Source organism: Temnothorax americanus, unplaced genomic scaffold (genome assembly GCF_048541705.1).
Source record: "Temnothorax americanus isolate GAGA-0224 unplaced genomic scaffold, ASM4854170v1 Scaffold5, whole genome shotgun sequence".
In the NCBI taxonomy this organism is placed as follows: domain Eukaryota; kingdom Metazoa; phylum Arthropoda; class Insecta; order Hymenoptera; family Formicidae; genus Temnothorax; species Temnothorax americanus.
Window position 1 is genome coordinate 6173855 of NW_027509657.1, and position 20258 is coordinate 6194112.

Consider the following 20258-nt stretch of genomic DNA (forward strand, 5'->3'; position numbering starts at 1 on the left):
AATATAAAATATCTGGCTTTAATAAATAGTAATTACATTATTATACACATGACTGAGGTATAATAAACGTAGCGACGAAACAATCGCTTTGGGATATTATAATCTTCTACCTTGCCTCAAAGAAGCTCGTAAAAACCGCACGCACCAATATCGCGTCACTCGGGCACCCGTTATCCCGCGATAGTTAAAAAAATGTACAGCACCAACAAACACGGGAATGACTTAACATTTAAATCGGTTTGTAAAGCAAAGTTGTGACATATTTCTTGCGATAACGATGCGTGGCTGACAGGACCATCACGCTGTCTTTGATGCTCAAAGCATAAAGATGATTCAGCATAACGTGATTTGGCTCAGGTAGAAGAGTAGGCTCACACTAAAAACAAAGCATTCGATGGCAGAAAAAGTCTTATTGAATTTACATCGAAATAGAATATTTTTCCTTTTATTAACTTACGGATAACGGTGTGTCCTTGTTGAGGATAACTTGCAGCAGGTGCGGAGGCAAGATGGGTGGGCCGGTTATCTTTTCCCAAGGTTTGTGCGGCGGTATTTCTTGCCCGTACTCCGTTTGAGTGCTACTAATAACACCCTCGCTGTCTTTCGCGAGAGCTTGAAATACCTCAAAGTCAGACTGCCTTACAGAAACTAAGTTGTTCTTAGAGCCCATGCCATTGTCTACAATTTTCTGTAACATCAAACCAACAGTTTCTGTATTTAACGTACGATACAATATACAAAGTATAGATACGGTGTAAATAATATACATAGAGTTATCAATTAAGAAAATAACGCTCACCAGTCCAGGATCGTGCCTCCATTCTCCGTCGACGAAAAATTTATACTGATGTTCTCCCTCTGGCAAGTCAATTATTGTGACAAAATCCCCGTGGCTCTTCACCATCGGTAATGTTTTCCATCCGGTGAACGTTCCGCTGATATATACCTGCTTTCCACCTCCTTCCCACTTGAAGACAGTTGGCAGTACCTTACTGTCCGCAACTTTCGTCCCCTCAGACACCGTGTTAGATCTTGGTCGCTGTCCAAAGTCTTCGCCGTCCCGCTGGCCACTCTATTTACATATTCCATATAAAATTACAATGCGACATTTTTGCGTAAATAGGTATAGGTAAATGTCATTTCGATATCTCTCGACATTACTTTTGCAAAGTACGGCTCTTCCTCCTCATTGGAGGACTGAAATACAAGTTTCTGGCTGGGCTTCTTGTCGAAGACAAATGCTTGGCCTTCTTTTCCCGGCGAAGGTGGAGGATGATCTTTGCCGTGACGGTGCTCTCTGTTTACCGTGGTGCCGTGATGATGGCCGACAGGTTGATTGCTTCCCGCATTACCCATTATTGCGTCCAAGTTCTTGACAAATGTAAAAAAAATTCGACTTTACTTTCTGCCTCGTCTGAACGATTTCGAAGCACAAGTAAATTGGAATATTACGCAGTAAAATGGAGTGAAACGTGGATATTTAACGTAGGTTACCCCGAGGCTATTTAATAACAACACGTTATTCTTTTTAAGAAGGAATAAGAAACGATCGTGATAAAAAAGCTCGATCTAGATATTATAACGCGGTTGACGTAAAATTGATCACGTCCAACAAGCGTATTCACCGTTATTCACCTGTTTGCAACAATCTCACCTGGTGCTCCGAATATACGCGTCAACGATGAATCGAGAATGTAAACATTCGCTGGCGACGTTAAGGCTAGGTCGCGATCCGACCTCGAAAAAAATTCCGATGCAATTCTATTCTTACAAATGTATTCAGATCGACCCAAGGACCGTTCGCGAGACAAAAATCACAATATTCCTCGTGATTGTATACAACGCCAACGCAGTCAACGCACCTATCGTGTCACAAGACTTTTTATCGCTTAATTGAAATAGTTACCTAACATCGACGAATCGACATGTGGACGAAAAGATAGCGCAGAAATTCACGTTATCGCGAGCGTTGAACGTTGATATCGTAAGTCGATAAGATTGGGAACTTGAGTCACGTTTGACCATACGTCGTTTTTAACAACGTTGATAATGTAGATTAGCGGCGATAGAAAATCAATTCGCAATCGATCGCGAGGCAGGACAAAATTCATTCGAGCTCAAAATTTATTTGTGTCCAATATACATAAAATATGCCGCAATAGTAGCGTTGAAAGAGCGATTAATCGAGAGCAAGGGGTATCAAGTCGTTGATTGCAGGGTTTGCATTTCGCGCGCACGCGCAGTCGCCATGACAGTTTCGCGCCGCGCCGCGACGATCACGTCCCGTCCGAGCTCCTCGCGATTTTCCCGTTTTTCTCGTGGTTTTTCGCGAGTCTCGCGTTCGTGCGAGTGCCGAAAGTGTCGAGCGAACTGCCGGATCGCCGGGGACGCCGGGTCGCGTCGTTTCGGCAAAGATCGCGGTCGGGTTTCGCCGCGGAACGGCGTCGAGGGACGTCGGATCGGGAATATCGGGGTTCTCCGCGAGCGATCAGCGACGAACGTATCGTGGGGGCGCGCGCGCATGCGCTGCCCGGCCGCCATGACAGTTTCGCGCCGCGCCGCGACGATCACGTCCCGTCCGCGCTCCTCGCGATTTTCCCGTTTTTCTCGTGGTTTTTCGCGAGTCTCGCGTTCGTGCGAGTGCCGAAAGTGTCGAGCGAACTGCCGGATCGCCGGGGACGCCGGGTCGCGTCGTTTCGGCAAAGATCGCGGTCGGGTTTCGCCGCGGAACGGCGTCGAGGGACGTCGGATCGGGAATATCGGGGTTCTCCGCGAGCGATCAGCGACGAACGTATCGTGGGGGCGCGCGCGCATGCGCTGCCCGGCCGCCATGACAGTTTCGCGCCGCGCCGCGGCGATCACGTCCCGTCCGCGCTCCTCGCGATTTTCTCGTTTTTCGCGTGGTTTTTCGCGAGTCTCGCGCCCGTGCGAGTGCCGAAAGTGTCGAGCGAATTGCCGGATCGCCGGATCGCGTCGTCTCGGCAAAGATCGCGGTCGGGTTTCGCCGCGGAACGACGTCGAGGGACGTCGGATCGGGAATATCGGGGTTCTCCGCGAGCGACGAACGTACCGTGACAATTTCGCGCCGCGCCAATTCGCGACAGTTCGTAATTCGGCGAGAGACATTTCCGCGTTCTTTTACATGTCGAAACGTGAATTACGCGCTCGAATGATCGTCGAGGTACAGTACAAGTAGATACAGTATGTTCACTCCGTGTCGGCACTCGGCACCTTTGATCCGAAGTGAAAAATGGTCGGCCATGATGTTGAGCGTGGAAATCATATATCGCGTCTGTCCTTCTCCGTCGCTCGTGGATCCGTCTCCTACTCCAGCTCGTTGACCGCCATGTTGTTGAGTGTGCAAACCGTTTCACGGGTTTTGACCCGAGTGAACATACTGCTATTTATATTGTGGCTCGATGTCGAGAGCGAAGTGCCAGAAGTACGTGGAGTAAAGTGTTTAATTCGCGTATACGCGTTTGCGATCCACCGTCGCACCGCGCCGATATACTCGAGTAGTGCGAAACGAAGCGTCGCGTCGGGAGTGAAGTGCCGGGAGTGAAGCGCCGTGACGACGGGGCGTCGCGTCGTATCGTTCTAATTTCGAGTATGTACATTATTGACACTTGACATTATTATCGCGTCTCTTAATTGAGATCGCGTGCCGTGCCGATTTTTGTGACCGCTGCTGAGAGCTGCTCCGCTTCGCGGCTTTGGAGGGACGAGGCAGCGGAGGAGGGTTCGGCGCGACTGGAACAGCCGGAGCTGGAGCTGCTGGAGGCGCGAGGGGGTTGCAGGGCGACTGCGCAGCGGCTGGTGAGTGGAGACGAACTCTATTTTGCGCGCAATTAATTAGACAATTAATTGTTTATTCGCGGTCCGACTTTTTTTCGAGCGTATAAGGATATGTAGCGCGGAGATTTGAATAATGCAAAATTTTCCATCGCGTTGCGTCGCCCGTACTCGTATTTCGCAAGTGTGTCGCCGTTGCGGCGCCAGAGCGCAGCACCGGTTGGTATCTCCCCACGATATTTCCGCGCGCGTCGAAAATAAAAACTAAATTAGTGGCAGGAACCGACGGACAAATTGCGACGCTTATTCGTCTCGGCAAATTATCGCAAATCGTGTCGCCTCGTATTTTTTATGAATTTAACTGAGCCGAATTGAACTCCGCTTCTCCCCACGTTGCCTTATAAAGTTATCGAAACGCGCCTTGCGCACCGCTCGCACGCGTGAGCAATGTTGCTTATGGTAAAGTTATCGGTGAATGTACCACCGGCTGTCGTGCCTTTCATCATCACACATTTTTACCATTCCCCTCCGCTTCCCTCTTTCCACTCGCTCAATTTTATCTCTTCCCCCCTCGCTCCCCACTTCTCTCTCTCTCTCTCTCTCTCTCTCTCTCTCTCTCTCTCTCTCTCGTCAACTTTTTTCGCCCGTTTCCTGCGCGAATTTATTATTTATAAAGGCGAAAGCACACCCCGGGCGTGTTTCGTCCTTCGTAGCCGGCGGCTACGCGCGCGAGAGAAAACGCTTATGTATATCTCGTGGCTCGTGTTACCCGCTCGTCTCTCTCTCGCGGCCGCGAGGTCGGTTCGGAGGGGTGGAACCGCGGGTAAAAACGCGCCCCCGTGTATTAAATATCCTGCAATAACAGTAATTACGGTTACGGTGCTTTGCGAAATTGCGCGGCTACCTCATCGCGCGGCCCTGCGGCCCCGGGCCCGCGCGCATGTACGCGAACGCGATCCTCTTATGGGCGGCGGATATCACGTGGACAGGGTACGCCGATTCCGAGGCGAATCGGCCGCGCGGTCCCCGAACTCCTCGAGTAATCGCAACCCGCTCATTTAAGCCTTTCCCTCCCTCCCCCCCCTCGACTCGCTTGTAATCGCGAAGGGAATAGACGCGACGCGCGAAAGTATCCTCCGTGTCCCCGCTTTCGACGTAATTATATTTAAATGCACGGTGTTACACGTTTTAAATGAGGAGGACACGTCGAAATTGTATAGAGCCGCTTTTACATGGGCATTTAAGGGGAACGCACGTACCGAATCGTAATTACGTTGTAATCGCGATTACGAATCGAATTATAAATCGAATTGTTTCGTCGTGTGATATAAAAGCGTTTGTATTATCGCGTAGGTGCCTTTTCTGGATTCGATTGTTCGAGATGTGTAAAAAAGGCTTGACTGCATTGACAGAGCGATAAACGCTTTTCACCCGATAACGTCTCCGACGTTTCACTTATCGAGATAGTGTGAATTTCATTTACCGCAGCATGCGGTGCATATTGATTATTAAATGTATTCCTTATTTAATGATGCTGATTAGATTAGTGTAAAAGGCCGGGATTATATCTAAAGTGGGAACATCTGTTCGTGGTTTCTGATGGCAATTGCGCATTTTTTATATTTCGTATACGCTTTGCGTGATTAAGTCTTATCTCGATGGACGTATTTACTTTAGAGGACTCACAAAATATATATAGGATTGCGTTAAAAGCGCGACTAGTAATTTTACTGGTAATTTTACTATATGCACTAGTAATTATACTTAATTACAGGAAACATTTATTTCGAAAATAATTCGCAAAGTCTAAATTTAAAAAGTAATTAAACGATATATTTGCGATTTTGCGCGTGTGTCGATATCGATCACATTAACGTCTGTATATATATAACTTTATTCCGGGATATATAGGCCTCGTATAGCGATATTATTGCTTCGTCTCTTGCGTGTATCTTTTTTGCGTCAAAAGCATAGCTAATATCTTTATACTATTATTCATTTATCGGTTGTATTAAAAAGTCATTATCGTCGCGCACGAGCTGCAAGACATCTTCGAAATTAAATTGGCTTTTATTCACTTTCGACGTATTTTAATCGCGCGTTAAACCGATCTTGTATATCGAACGGGCGAGCGGAAAGTCGACGGAAGAGCATATAAATTCGTGCGACGGGGGCCCCCGAAAAGTCGTCTAGGCCAGATGTCGAGCGTTCGAGATAAAAAATACCAAAGCGTATTCGAAGAGAGAAAAAAGGAGAACCAAAGACGCGGGAGGGTGGCGTGGCGAGGGAAAAGGATCGGCGAGAGGCGGTGTGTGCATGCGCTTAATCGATAATCACCGGCAAGTGGTTTCGCCCGAAAAGGGTGCGGTGGATACATCTGCGAGGTATCATCAGCGCCGCGTACAAAAGGTCGATCCATCATCGGGCCGACAATCCAAATTCAAAATTGGCCCGGCCAGTTCCCAGCGATCGCGCGTGCAATTATAATGGAGATTAAAAACAATCCAAACAGCTTCCACACGTCCGAGTAAGTGCGGCGGTTCGAAGACACGTCGCGTCGCCGAGATGGAGGTCTGTGCGGTCTGTGTCCCCCGGCATAACACACGGTTCCCGTTATTTTACTCTTTTATTTATTTTTGTTTGTTTATTTCGCGGTATCGTTAGGATAGGGGGGGGGGGAGGGGGCATTGTGTAACGCGATTGTAGCGTGCCGCGGGAATGCGCCGTGTTGTAATCTCGCGCGTTATTGCTACACAGTGGCGCACGCGATTTTCTGCTTACGCGCCCGACTACTGAAATATCAATGTGAGGCTGTTCATTGAGCACGCGGTATGTCAGATTGTCCGGTCCTGATAGAAGAGTATAGCCTTTGCGGTTTGAGCGTAATAATAGGTATAACGTCAACGCCGCGTTTCAACATCTTGTTAAGTTTTTGGATTAATAAGGTGGCTAAGAATCAGTGGCGCTTTTCTTCTCTTCCCCCCCGCGCATTGTAATTACGAGCGATTTGGAAATTTTAATCGCGCTTTAATAATTCAATCGCGAGCAGCAGACACTACTTAGTGTGTTAAAAAAACTTTTGGGTATAGTCGGTTTCTTAAACGCCCGCATTATATTACGGTAATAGCGCATAAAATATACAATAGAAACCAGCCGACTGCCAAGTCTCGTTCCCGGAAAGGCGAGGCAATCTGTAGATAATCGTGTTGATAGAATGCCATTTAACATTGGCAGATTTTTTTTTTTAATCGTTATCTTCCGGTGCTAAATTTCGCATAACGAAGTTTGAGAGTTTTGTCCTTAGTGCGCACTTTTTTCCAAGTTACGTTCGAATAACGTAAAGGAGATTAGGATCATTTCTTTTTTATTGTACGGAAGGAAACGAGATGTGCGAAAACTAAACGCGAAGATGCGGTGCAAAAGCGAGGTGAACGCCGAGCGAACGAGCAAGAGAGAAAGAGAAAGAGATAGAGATAGGGAGAGAGAGAGAGAGGTGGGAAAGGATTACGGTGCGTCAACGGCGATGACTGAACGGGCCGTAATCGCTGTGCCGATCTAATATTTCGAATAGTTCGCATTTACAATGGGCTTTATTGGCGGGAAAACTGAGGGGGTATTTTGAGCAGGCGGGACATCCATCACGGGGTGTCAACGCGATTGTCTTCCGCGGCGTTTGCCACGGGAAAGTATTGACGTCGGGGGCTTGCGCGCAACCGCCGAAATACCGGTCGCGCTCATCGTCGCTCGGAAATGAATAAATGTCGTTAAAGTAATTAAAATCGGGTGCCGGCTGTCCCGCGATCTCGAATAACGACCAAGTTCCCGCCCCCTCCCACCCCCGATGCGGCGATATCGATTCGCGCGACGCCCGTCCCGTCGAGGATGACGCGTCGGGAAACGCGATGGACAGTATTACTTCGGTCAACGAATTTATCCGGACGACACGGCGCCCGGCTTCGCCATTGTGTCGTATTTAAATGAGCTTTCTAATGTATTTAGCTTGAATACCGCGTGTGGCGAAAACTACCACCCCGTGTGTCGCAGAGGCGGCGCATTTTGTCGCCGCTGCCGTCAATATGAACAAGAAGATCATTTTCGGCATGATTCAACTTTTCGTAAAAAAAAAACAAAAAAAAACCCGCAAAAACTTGACAAATTCATTTTGTTTTTTAGCCTAACGTAAACGTAGAAGTTTAATAGTAAAAGTCCCAAGTACCATTTATTTCCATGACAATGCTGTTCAAGTTATTTTTCCGACTGACGACTTTTTTTTTGCATTGCTCGTAGATTTATAGAGAATCGGATTTGACAGGCATTCGTTCCGGTCTCCCGCTATGTCTTATGCAGGAGATAATGCGTGCGCGAGCATGCGCGCCGCAATTTGTGTATCTATCGCAATGTGTATCTATCGCGTCTGAATGTGCTAAAATAATAACGAGAAATTGCGAGCCGCGAGTATAGCTGCGTTTGCAGGGGATGCCGACGTATAATCGAGGCGCACACCCTCTCTCCCGGCTATCTGTTTTATTTATCCGATAACACGCCATTATGGGCGAATCGTGAGTGCGGCTGTGCCGGTAACGATTGGCTATTTATAATAACACGTGGCATACGGGTAATTAGTTGCGCGCGAGCCACAGTGAAAAACCGAACGCGGGTATCGGTATCGAGAAAAATTACCGTCGTTTTTCATCGCGCCTTTGTCTACTTTATTTGGACTTTCATCACCTTTTTTCTTCCCCTCCCCCCACCCGCCCCACGCCAACTTGCCTGATCGAGAAACACTTTCGATCGCGGTTCCGTGCATATTCTATTGTGTCGGTGCAATTAAATTTCGCATTGCACTTTGACGATTTTATCCACGATTGATTTTTTAATCTTAACTACACGAGGGGCTTGCAAATAGGCCACTACTTATATAGCGCGCCAGATGAAGCGATCGTAAAAAGATAGGCCTCTTCGATAACTTTCGCGTTCAATCTCGCCGTGTTACTATTCGATACTTTCAGTGCGGAAAAATATCGTCAATGTTTTTTTTTTTTTTAAAGCCGCCGTAAAGTTACGTTGATTAAATTTTTTTGTTTACTTTTGTAAAGGATAGATCGCGTGATTTGCGTATCGTTTCAAGTAACGTGGATCGCGTTTCGATATATCGAAATTAGAAAGCGACTTTGAGGCGAGTTATGAAAAAGAAATTATGAAACCGCTTCTGTTTAATTCGGAACGGCTATTCGATCAGAGAAGATTATGCCGGGATTTCATAGGCTAGGGAGACAGAGATATGGTGGCTCCGGATAAAGGAGGGCAGGGGAGGCAGGGGCAGCTGGAAAGTCTTGTCCATTGTGCCGTGGACCTGTACAATGCTTATCGACGGTGATTGCTTCATTGCGGACTAGAACGGGGATGCTGGATGTAAGGGCGTGACGCACACACCGACGCAGCTCGGCGTTATCGGGTTATCGGCCGTAATGCACACGCACGCCGACCACCTTTCTACTGGGTTAACATTTCAATCTGGAAAATGTAAACCATCCCATCCTCCGCTTCGCTCGCTCGGTCTTCCTTTCTCTCTCTCTCTCTCTCTCTCTCTCTCTCTCTCTTTCTATATCCATCTCCCGCTTTCTGTCTCTCTTCGCCGACACTCGCTCGTTTGCATATCGCCCGCTTGTTGTTCTCGTCCGGCGAACGGACAAATTTGACTACGGCGACTACCGATTGATTCTGCGATTGTGATTCCAATAGCCGCGTATGCCGATGCAAAATTAAAACGGTAGAATTGGCATTCGCACGATATTCCAGCGTGAGAGCTTCGCAACGATCGATATTCATCCGCCGCGGGAGTTATCCAACGATGAAACGCGTATCGTTAAGAGAGAAAGAGAGAGAGGAAGAGGAAGAGGAAGGAGGGAGGAAATACGGTGAACGCGCACACGGCGTGAACATCCAAAAGAGCAATCGCGCCTGTTCTCGATGCAGTCCTCCCGACACGGGTCTGCTCAACTGCGTCTAGATGCGCTCGTGTATTCTCTATGCGAGATGGGCAAAAATCCGTCCGTGCGCGCTCCTCCTTTTTTTTTTCCACCCGCCTTTCGTTCGTAACGGCGGCGAAACCACCCTCCGCCCTCCCTTTCTCCATATAGGCGTGTAACGACGATGCGCAAACAATGACGAGGGTTACGTAACAGCTATGCACGATGCAAACACACCGTGTTGCGCTATAAGCGCGTATCTGTAGCGCGGGGTGGGCAACGAGCGGTAACAGGGACTACGGTGGCGACGGCGGCGACGTCCAGGACGAACGACGAACAATGCGTATCACACGGTGGCCTGTCTGAAAATGCCCGGGCGCTCGTTCCCCGTCGTGCCAAACCTCGCGCCAAACGCGAGCAAGAGGCGCGATATCGGTGTGCTTTCGAAAAATAGACAGGGAGGAAGAGAGGGGAAAGGGACGGTGAGAAGCGAGGAGCAAAGGAGCGGTATGCGTGTGATATCGAGCGTAATATCCGAAATAAATTTCCGATAATCGAGAGTCTGAAACTCTCTAAAGAATAGATTAGAACTCGTCGCCGTTAGATCACCCGCGCGTCATTATATTTTAGCTTGACGTTTCGTTTATTTAAATCAGTGTCTACCGATCGGTGACTGATTAATTTTATTTCAGGCTACATGAAATAATATGAGATACATCGTTCGTATCGATTACGCTTATGTTATTCTTGTAGTTAATTAATACGAACGTGTTTACATTGAACCCATTTTGAAATCTAATACCTCGGCGACGGCCGTTTTTCAAAGTGCATACGGACTGCGCGCGAATCTTGAGCGAAATTAGCCAGCCAAGTTTCTCAACGATTCAGTGGAGCACCGCCCGCGCACACAGTCTGTAGACTTACGGAATTTCATCGGTAACCGCAGAACAAGAGGAGGCCGGTGATCGGCACTTCCACGAGCGAATGCATCGAGGTATAGGTACGATGACGGGATTGTCCTTCATTACGCACGAAGGAAAGTGCAGTCATCGGCGCGCATACCCGTAGGTATATGCACACACAGAGGCATTAGCTCCCCCAAAGCCCAGCCGGTATTAATTCCACTAATTGGACGTGGTTTGGGTCGCGGCAAACATCGGTCCCTCTGCCGATCGCCCCCGACTTGTCCGGACCATGCGCGTCGATCTCATGATCGATCGTCCTCTCGCAAGACAAAGGACGATTCTTATTTCGTTCTGAACGAGTTGCTCGAAGCTTAGCTTTATTCCTCAACTTCAACAGATAGGGTTCGCGCCACAATTTATCATATATCCGCGGTAGTTTCGAAATTACACGGAATATCAGTTATTTATGCAAAGTCGTCTGACATAAATCTTTCTTTTGAATTATTAGCGTAGTCAGTAGCGAATTTATTTTACCGTTATTGGATCGTTGTACGCGGTTATATGCGAACGATACAATTACAATAAATCGATCGTAATGTAATATGTGTATATCCGAATTTTGCGAGACATTAAATGCTCCGCTCGAAATTCTCCGCAATGAGTTACGATTCTCCTAAATGTGTAATGTCAATTAACACGTGAGATGACACGTAACTCTCGAGAATGGAGCTCACATCGACACGCGGGCTGGTTTTGCGAATGTACGAATATAGCGATCGGGGTTTTCGCTTGCGCGCCCGCACTCAATGAAGGATAGGCCTAGGGGGTCTCGCTTCGTTTAGGGATCTATAAGATGACGGGATCAGCTGTTTCGAGTAAGCGTATCTACGGACCGTGGAATCTGTACATGAGCACGAGTACGGCTGTGTGTGCGAGCGCGTACGGTCGCACGGACGTGTCGGTATAAACACATACGACGATACTCGGTATCGCGAAGGGTCTCCCTAGCGAATCTGGGTCACCGGGCCGATGAGGGACGATGAGGGGTTGACTGGCCAAAAGAGAGGAGAGAACGCTAGACTCTTTTCCCCTCCATAGTCGCTCCTAGCCACGAAGCGTCTATGAGATAATCGGAAACTGGTCGGATCTTCCCTACCATGTGATATTTTTCGCATTTTGTTTGTACGGGGCCAAGGAATGCATTTAAAATACGGATTAAAGAGCTCTTGAAAAAGAAAAATTAGTTGGTCTTTCCGCTCTCGTTCAAGATGAGAGACGTCGCACATATAATATTGAGTTAGTTAGCATATGAATATGAGTACTCGACACTCCTCTTCGTCAAATCCCTTTCGAGAAGTTACATCTACTCTTAAGATTAAGCGTCTTGTTTGTTACATTCGCTCGTGTAATTATTCGTATCCGTGTACACGGTTACGGTTTTCATCTCTGTCTCGCGAATCGAGGCACTCGATCGCGGCAAAGTTCACCTCCAGGAACTGTCGGCGGATACGGGCGCCTTGGGTATGGCACAAAGATATTAAGCACCCATACCCTAACCGCGTCGAGCTACGGAGAGCGTAGACTATCCTATGTGCTGGACTGGTGGGGATGGAGAGGCGGAGGAAACGCGGAGGCGCGCGCGGTAGAGAAGGGGCAGGTGGACTAAGGGTGGGCGAAGGCGTAAGGGGGTGGCAGAGCAGGAGAGAGATCGCAAGGAAAGCGGAGTTACCTACAGAAGAAATAAGTGCGCGCGTGTAATGCTGATGGCGAATATGGCAGAGGAGATCTGAGGGAAGAGTAGAGAGGGTGGCGGAAAAGGTTGAGGAGGAGGAAGAGGAGGAGGTAGAGAAGGGAGAGGAGCAGGAGCAGATAGAGGAGTGGGCTCGCGGACGGCAGAAGGGTAAAGAAGGGAGACAGCGCGCGCGAAAGCGAGCGATCGATTCGAACGTTGGCGACATTCTTCGTCGTAGGGACAGGGAACAGTGGGAGAAAGAGAAAGAGAGATAGAGACACGGGCAGTACGTGTGTGCGCACGTGACGCAGAGGGGGATGACGGAAGAAGCAGATAAAGCGAGAACACGGGCGGAGAGGGCTGGTCGCACGAGAGAGCGCGCGAACTCGGAGAACGTGAAGGGCGGGAAACGAGGAGGGGCGGAAGACGAGAATAGCATCAGAAAGATAGGAAAGAACGAGAGAAAAGTGAGAATGGTATACGATCTCGGAGGGATCGAGAATGCGAAAAGTGAGAAAATAGAGATACGGAATGAATTAAATATTAAAAGTAAAACAACGAATTATTAAACAAAGAAGAAATCGAATGCAACGGAAGTGGGAGGATCCGCGATCGAAACACGACGATGGAAATGGATGTAAACAACCGAAGAAAGAAGCAAAAGCGAGCCGAGACTTGAGGCACCGGGCAACAATCGAGACGCCTGAGAGAGGAACAGCATGCGAATTGCGAAATAAGAGACAAGAATGAAAGATATAAAAGCGAAGAGTGGGGCGTGGAGGTACGGACGCGTGAGCGAGCGAGCGAGCAAGTCGAGGCAGGAAAGAGAACGTAAGATCTACAACGAAAGAAGACAAACCCAGTGAGATAAAAGAAGAAATCCCCCACTCGCGCGCGCCGCTCGCGTCGCCGGTACGTTCCAGTCGTACTGTCCTCAGGCTCTCTGCGCGTCTGCGTCTGGTTGTCCCTCTGTGTTGGTAGCCCCCGGAACCGTCCTCACCGGCGTAGTTCGTCGTCGTCTACCACGTCGGTGGCAGAGGTTGGCAAATAGTGGGGGACGCGGGGGGCGGGTGGCCGAGCCGCCGCCACTTGGGGGAAGGTTCGAAAGGCGTAGACAGCGCGAGCCTGTCGTCCAATAGCGAGAACAGCCGCCCTGGTGGCTCCGCCAACCGGATAGTCGGTTGCGCGCACAGAACGCCCATCCTCCCCGTTTGTCGGGCTCCCACTGATGTTTTTATTTATTACATCTGTGACTGGGTAGGGAAATACTCCCGACTCGACCGAGAGAGCGTTTGCTACTTTGAGAACGAGCGACGCGCGTCCCTGCGAGTTACCGCGGCAGCCGCCTCCGTTGTCATCGTCGCCGTCGCCGTCGCCGCCGCCGCCACCGTTATCGCCGCCGTCGTCTTCCTCCTCGCTGTCATCTCGTCATTGACATCGTCACAGTCGTATACACGTTACGGTTCCCTCGTGCTCACGCGTTTCGTCTGGAGCCCGGTGTAGTTGTCGCGATTCGCTTTCCGTTTTTTTTTGTGATATGGAGGTATCGTCGTCGTGAGCCAGTGCTAACGTCTCGCGCTGACCAACTCAGCGCGACGACATTTGTCATCGCGTTGTCAGCCTCGTCGTTGTGTTATCGTCAAGTTAAATCTTCGCGATGGATCGGTGAAAAGCAAATACGCGCTGAAAGTGGACTGAAAGTGGACCGAAAGTTTGTTATGAACACAGAAGTTTACGTGCGTGTGAAGACTGAAGAAATCGTGCGGTCTGACTTGTGCCAAGACGCACGACCCTCATTTGCAATGATAAATAGCACGTTCGATGGACGTTAGTTTGAAAGGTTGAATCGTTTTACGCGCCACTTATCGGTGCGGCTACGAGAGCTCGCAAGGAGGATCGTGGAAGAAACGGCTTTAACATGCATTGAAACGATCCACGCTCGATTGTTCGAGTCGTACTGATATTCGCCAGCGGGCGAACACAGTGATACGGCGACGTGAACGTCAGAGGCACGGAGCGTATCGCTGGCGACAGGAACGTGCCGGAGTGTCTCGTCGTCTCTACGAGTTGTAGGAAGAACAGGGACGCGCGTTTCCGACCCTCCATGGACCACGGAGCGATGGACAGCTCTTCCGACCACAGCAGCCGTGCCAGTCCCGTAACCGGCAGTCCGAAACATCCTCATAGCCCGTCGACGCAGCAGAGCCAGCAACAGCAGCAACAGCTCCACGGCAATCAGCATCAACCGCCGCCGTCTCATCAGCAATCGCACGGGCGCGATCAGATACGCGATCATCAGCAGCAGCAATCGCAGCATCGCGGTGTGCCAACACCGGGATCGCCCACGAGAGGCTCGCCACCCCAGGGCCTTCCTCTGAGTCCGCCGCCGTTGTCGGCCGGGGGCGGCCCCGGGGCACCGCCGGGGATGGTGCCTCGTATGCCGGGACTGCCGCCGCCGGGACTGGGACTGCTGGGCCAGCTCGGTGGTATGCTCAGCGGACACCATGGCTCGCCGCTGGAGCTAATGGCAGCCCATCACGCGGTCCTGCCACCAAGATCCTACAACAGTCCACCGCCGATTAGCACTAGTGATCCTACCGCCAACGAGTGCAAGTTGGTCGACTACCGCGGCCAAAAGGTCGCCGCGTTCATTATCGCCGGCGACACGATGCTCTGTCTGCCTCAGGCCTTCGAGCTGTTCCTCAAACACCTCGTGGGCGGCCTCCACACAGTCTACACGAAGCTCAAGCGACTGGATATCGTGCCGTTGGTGTGTAACGTCGAGCAGGTGAGGATCCTACGCGGTCTCGGAGCCATCCAGCCCGGCGTCAATCGGTGCAAGCTGCTCAGCTGCAAGGACTTCGACATTCTTTACAGGGACTGCACCACGGCCAGGTAGGTTGACGTTTCTCTTCTCATCTGTCAAGTTCTCGTTCGTCGGTTAGGTCCGTGCGATTCGCGAGCAGGTGTTTCTAGATTAAGAAAAACTGTGTTTGTTTAACTTCCCGAACGTTAAGTTCATAGTTGACGATTGATATGCAGAATATTCAGAGCAGGAGAGAGCAGGGCCTTTTTAAGATCGTGAATGGTAATCTCGACGAAACCAATTTTTTTAACGTTGCCTCGTGGCGATCGTGCCATATTTCGCTCAGCAGATGTTTGTCGACTGTTATCCATAATTAATGCCAGTCCGTTTATGATAATATGATAAAAAGAAAAAGAAGAAGAAGATTCCGGAAATAACACTCGCGTATTGGGCGCCTCAACGCGCTTCTTAGCTGCCGTTACTACGAACAGAAGCTACGATCTTCGCATACATTAATAACGCACGGTGTCGCCGCTGGGCAGCACTTTATCTTCGCCCCGTACCTTGGCTTGGCTTTCACGCTACCAGTCCGCCAAAAAGTACTTTAATTGTGTACCACCTATCGCTCCTTAAGACTTGATCATCGTCGAAAACAGCTCCCGGTGACCCTCAGGCCTTTTTGTACAGGCAGTTCACGAGCGCGTCTCATCGTGAAATTGCACTTTGGTTTAGAAGGAATGCCGTTTCGAGAATAACATTATTTGCATTCAGGATAGTCGCATTGAAATGTGAGACACTATCGCACTCGGTTGCAAAATAATATTCACGAAATCGTTATGGTGCACCGTACGACAATAGAGAATTAAGATATCCGAGTCGTGTGGCAGCGGCACGTGCTCCTCGTTTCTAGGATTGTCACCGAGTTCCCGCGCCAACAGGTGTCCCTTTCACGGCAGTTTCTCTGAATGAATCGTCCCCGAATAGGGAGAGAAAGAGAGGATGCCGGGCGAGAGGAAGAGAGCCTGGTTGTACAAGCTCTCTCGCACCCCACCCACGAGATAGACGACAGACGAAACGGAATGGTAAACGGAACGAGGGGATTTAAGGTCGTCAGGGAAAGTGTTGTCCTCTCGACGTCGTCTATCAATCGGGATCTCATCCCATCGATCAACGTTTCGTTCTAATCGATAGGCTCGACAATTTCGCTCGATATACTCTCGACAAATTAATCATTCGCTACGTTTAACTGTCACGATACGGCCGGAGGTTTTTCGGTGTTCGCGGCGGGCCACGAATCTCGCGCGGCAAACGGGCAATACTTGTTCACCATGCGATGCGCAGCGGCAGTCACAACGGAAACGGATTCAACGCGACACGGAGAGAGGGACCGAGCGAGAGGAAACCGAGGGATATCCCGAGGGACGGAGTGAAAGAGCTAGAGATAGTCAGAAGGAGAGAGCGAGCGCGAGAAGTAGAAGGAGGAAGCTCGTAGGGATCGCAGGGATCCAAATAATCCGGAGTCACAGTCACAGAACAGAGTTCCGCGAGCCGTCGGCTCGTGCGGGTCTCGCCTTTCTCGAGCACGTTTTTTTCGTCTCGCTAAATCTATTCTTCCTCGCGATATCAAGTTCGAGTTGAGCTTGATTAAAAAATCGTCAGTTTTTTCGTTATTTTATTATCTCTGTCCACTAGACAATCTTACGTCTCTGTTATAAATAATGTTATGATATAGAAAATGAAGGATTGCTTTCTCGGATAATTGTAGCCAACGGTTTTGAAATTCTTTCTGTAAATTATCATGCATCTAATATCAAAAACAGTTCACGATTCGTTATCAGTATTGACGATCATATGCTTAAAAATATTTGTTACGTTTATCGCGTCGCGATGATATCAAAGACGAAGCGAGCAAGCAACCTAGTTCTTGGTTCTTCAGTTTGTCTTCAAAATCCTCGGATACTGTTTCCATCCGATTTTCTGATTGCGGAGAAACGAGATCGTAGAAAAGCGAAATGGCGGGATTGCGAAAAACAGGATGATCAGGAGGCTGCTGCGACACGACCGTTCTGTGCGGTCCGATCGCGTGTAGCGTTGACGTCGTTACATTCTGATAATACACGGCAACAGTAGCGGCAGCAAAACGGGTACACACGGTCGTGCCACATCTACGACGAGCCAAACACACAGCCGAACGCGGACGGTGTAATACGCGCGCGCATGCACTTGCACACCTACGTTAGAGAGCTGCTGCACGTCGACCCTGCGCCGGCCGCCTCTACGCTCCTATCGGACCGATGCAACAGCATGCGCCCAGAACCGCACCAATAATTCAGGGGGATTTTTCTTGCGGTTTATAGCGCGCGGCGCCGGGTGCGTTGTTCCGTCCGGGCGGCCCGTAGATACGGAACCGATTGCACCGGACGCGCCGTATTTCGTGCTCACGGGCAGTAATAGTGTTAAAAAGCGAGGTATGCAGGCGACAACGACGGATGCGAAATTATAACACCGCGAGAGAATGAGAGAGAGAGAGAGAGAGAAAGAGAGCTCGTTCCACTGTTGCTCCGCACCAGTCGCGGGAGACACGCGTGTCGGGACGTCCCGTGTAACGAACGCACAATGCGTGAATCGTTACTGCGGCGTGGTGTATTTTTAAATGCCGCGTTTATTTCTTATCGCGAGACTTCCTCTCCGTAGACACCGTCGTTTGAGCACGTTCGAAGACGTGAATCCGAGACGGGGAAATCGCTATCTGATCGAGAACGCCGACAGATATTCTTGTTACAGACTGAAAAGTAATCGACTGCAATAATTGCGCGCGTCGTATATCATGTAAGTCGATGCGAGCCCTACGATAATCGGCGACGAAATAATAACGCGGCCGCGTTGCGCACAGCTAACGAGACGAGTCAATTATACTAATTAATTTGCCTAACTCGGTCGGACGAACGAACCAACGATCGCCTCGCCTCGCCTCGCAAACTGCCTTTTCAGAATTGCGTCTCTAATTGGGAATTCGCGAAAAGAGGTCGCGTCGAGGAGACAAAGAGAAAAGAAGGAAAAAGAATCGTATAGGGGAGAACGTACGGAGGGGAAAAGAGCAACGCGTGATTTTTCTTCATTCTTCCTTCTTCCTATCGCGCGCGCGAGCGCGAGCGCGACGCTCAGTATACCTGGTATAACAACAGCCAGTTGGAAGTACGTGGGAGTGCGCGCGGCCCTGGACTATAATTCTATGCGCTATTAGCCGTTTAATTATAAAATTGTGCATAGATTAATTGGCTCCCGTAATGGCCCTAACAATGCACAGACATATTGTGAGAGAGCGAGAGACACAGGGGAGAGAGGTGGCAAGGGGAAGAGAGAAAGGAGGGGTATATAGAGAATAGAACCAATGAAGAGAGGGGTGAGGAGAGGGAGAGCAAGAACTTGACAGACAGAGAGAGACAGAGGGAGAAAGAGAGGGGGAGGGGGAGAGGGCGAGAGAGAAAGAGACGGCTGCAGAAAGCCGTTATTAATATTTATTTCCTCTGCTCGCTCCTCCCAGCTCCTGGTTGTTGCCGTGCGCCGATGCGTGGTTATAGGCTACGTAAGCTTTTAATATCTATGCGCTCGTGTTAACTGCACGAATACACAAATAGGGCTCGGTAAAGTCCTCGTATGAACGCGATTGTGCTTTCTCCGCGGCTATGCGCTCTCGGGAAGCGTCGCGATATTATTTGACGGACGGACGTCTAGAAGAGGGATCGCTCGATTCTTTTGCTATATAGCGACGCCGAGTGGAGAATGATCGTCTCCTCCCCCCTCTCTCACTGTCTCTTTCTCTCTCTCTCTCTCTCTCTCTCTCTCTCTCTCTCTCTGTATACGAACACGTATCTATCTGGTAATTGTATCGTTTACAGCAGCTGGCAGGCCTCTCGGCCTTTTTTCCCCGTTACGTATCCTGCGCAGGGAATTGGGCCGCCAGCGTGATATTATAAAGGCTCGCATGACCCCATTGTTAGCATTACTTTTCATCGAGATATACGCGCATGTTGTTGCCACCGTCCTGCATGTACACGCGCTTGTAGACTCACCCACGACGTGCGTGAGTGAATGCGCGCACGCGTGCGTGTCTCTCCATTAAATCTGCTTGTCGATTAATCCCATAACCGAAAACGAAGTCTGCACGTTCGCCGCTACTGTGCGTCAGTATCGTGAGAATAATTCAGGCAACTCCAATCGATGAAAACCGCGAGGCGGATAAGCCTTGAACTTTATAATATACATCAGTAACGAAACACGGCCGCGCTCTCGGGCTTTTTATTGATAAAAAGCGGGAACTGTTTCGCCTCGATTGGAAAACCCGAGTGCATCGTAACGTATCCGGATGCTGATGGTCGTTATTGGCTATTTCGGAACTCGTAGTCGAGCTATTTAATGAAACGGTCATGACATCGTTATCGTTCATTTATTCATTTGTTCGTTTATTTGTCGGTTTAACAGCTTCGAGATACAGTAGTTTATCGAGTTGTTTAATTACTCGACGCCACTCGACGGTGAAATCGGAGCACGGAGCGGCCTTCTCCATTTATGGAATTCTCACAGTCCTCGAAGCACGCGGCCAGCGGTCACTAATCTCCTTCTTACAATCGTTCTTAATTTACGGAAATTAATTGAAAACACAAATCTGAGAGGGGTGGCTTTCTTCCCAGCATCCGTCCGTCGCCTCCCCCATCCCCGGTGCCGTCCGCCATCACCACCCAGCCTACTCCCGCGCTTCGCTCGTAATTCTCGGTAATTAATAATCTGCAACGAGTAATAATAAAGCCAGTAATCCGGCTGCGCGCGGCGCCGCGGCCGGGCAGCGTTCTTAATTCTGGATAATTAATGCAAAGACAAACAAGAAGGATTAAAACCGAGCTACCCGCCCACCCACCTTACCGCTCTTTCTCTCGTTGTTTCTCCGTACTTTACCCCCTTTTTAACGCCGCTGTCCGCTTCTACGCTTCCAAAGATGGCCGACCGATGTAGCGAGACATAAGATATCCGTATCTTTTATTCCTTCTTCTTCTCAG

The 20258-nt window shown here is 49.6% G+C and overlaps 2 protein-coding genes across 8 annotated transcripts in view; one reads left to right on the plus strand and one right to left on the minus strand.

Annotated features, from left to right (window-relative positions):
* Window positions 1-2: 2 nt before the first annotated feature.
* On the minus strand, window positions 3-13406 carry Alc (5'-AMP-activated protein kinase subunit beta-1). Of its 5 annotated transcripts, none has more exons than XM_077417634.1 (5): window positions 13258-13406; window positions 1162-1371; window positions 800-1072; window positions 458-688; window positions 3-376 (listed from the first exon to the last, which is right to left on the minus strand). In XM_077417634.1, the coding sequence occupies exons 2-5, from the start codon at window positions 1354-1356 to the stop codon at window positions 230-232; spliced, it is 846 nt and encodes a 281-aa protein (XP_077273760.1). In that variant the 5' UTR covers window positions 1357-1371; window positions 13258-13406; the 3' UTR covers window positions 3-229. The 5 variants fall into 5 exon arrangements, with proteins under 5 accessions (XP_077273760.1, XP_077273762.1, XP_077273761.1 ...); XM_077417636.1 differs by lacking the exon at window positions 13258-13406 and adding an exon at window positions 1907-1963; XM_077417635.1 differs by lacking the exon at window positions 13258-13406 and adding an exon at window positions 1863-1886.
* Window positions 13407-13563: 157 nt separating this feature from the next.
* Dac (dachshund family transcription factor) overlaps window positions 13564-20258 on the plus strand; it is a 182777-nt gene continuing 176082 nt past the window's right edge. Inside the window, exon 1 of one of the 3 annotated variants that reach the window (XM_077417621.1) lies at window positions 13564-15293. In XM_077417621.1, the coding sequence (XP_077273747.1) occupies window positions 14503-15293 (791 nt within the window). In that variant the 5' untranslated portion in view covers window positions 13564-14502. The remainder of the gene's footprint in view (window positions 15294-20258) is intronic. The other 2 variants (XM_077417618.1, XM_077417620.1) reach the window with 2 other exon arrangements.

What these genes read in the sequence shown, in the direction of transcription:
- Alc (XM_077417634.1), bottom strand. Translation starts at nt 1,356, where the DNA reads ATGGGTAATGCGGGAAGCAATCAACCTGTCGGCCATCATCACGGCACC. An exon ending in GGAGGCACGATCCTGGACTG is followed by an intron (nt 689 to 799) that starts GTGAGCGTTATT and finishes TTGATGTTACAG; the next exon opens with AAAATTGTAGACAATGGCAT. An exon ending in ACAAGGACACACCGTTATCC is followed by an intron (nt 377 to 457) that starts GTAAGTTAATAA and finishes CTTTGTTTTTAG; the next exon opens with TGTGAGCCTACTCTTCTACC.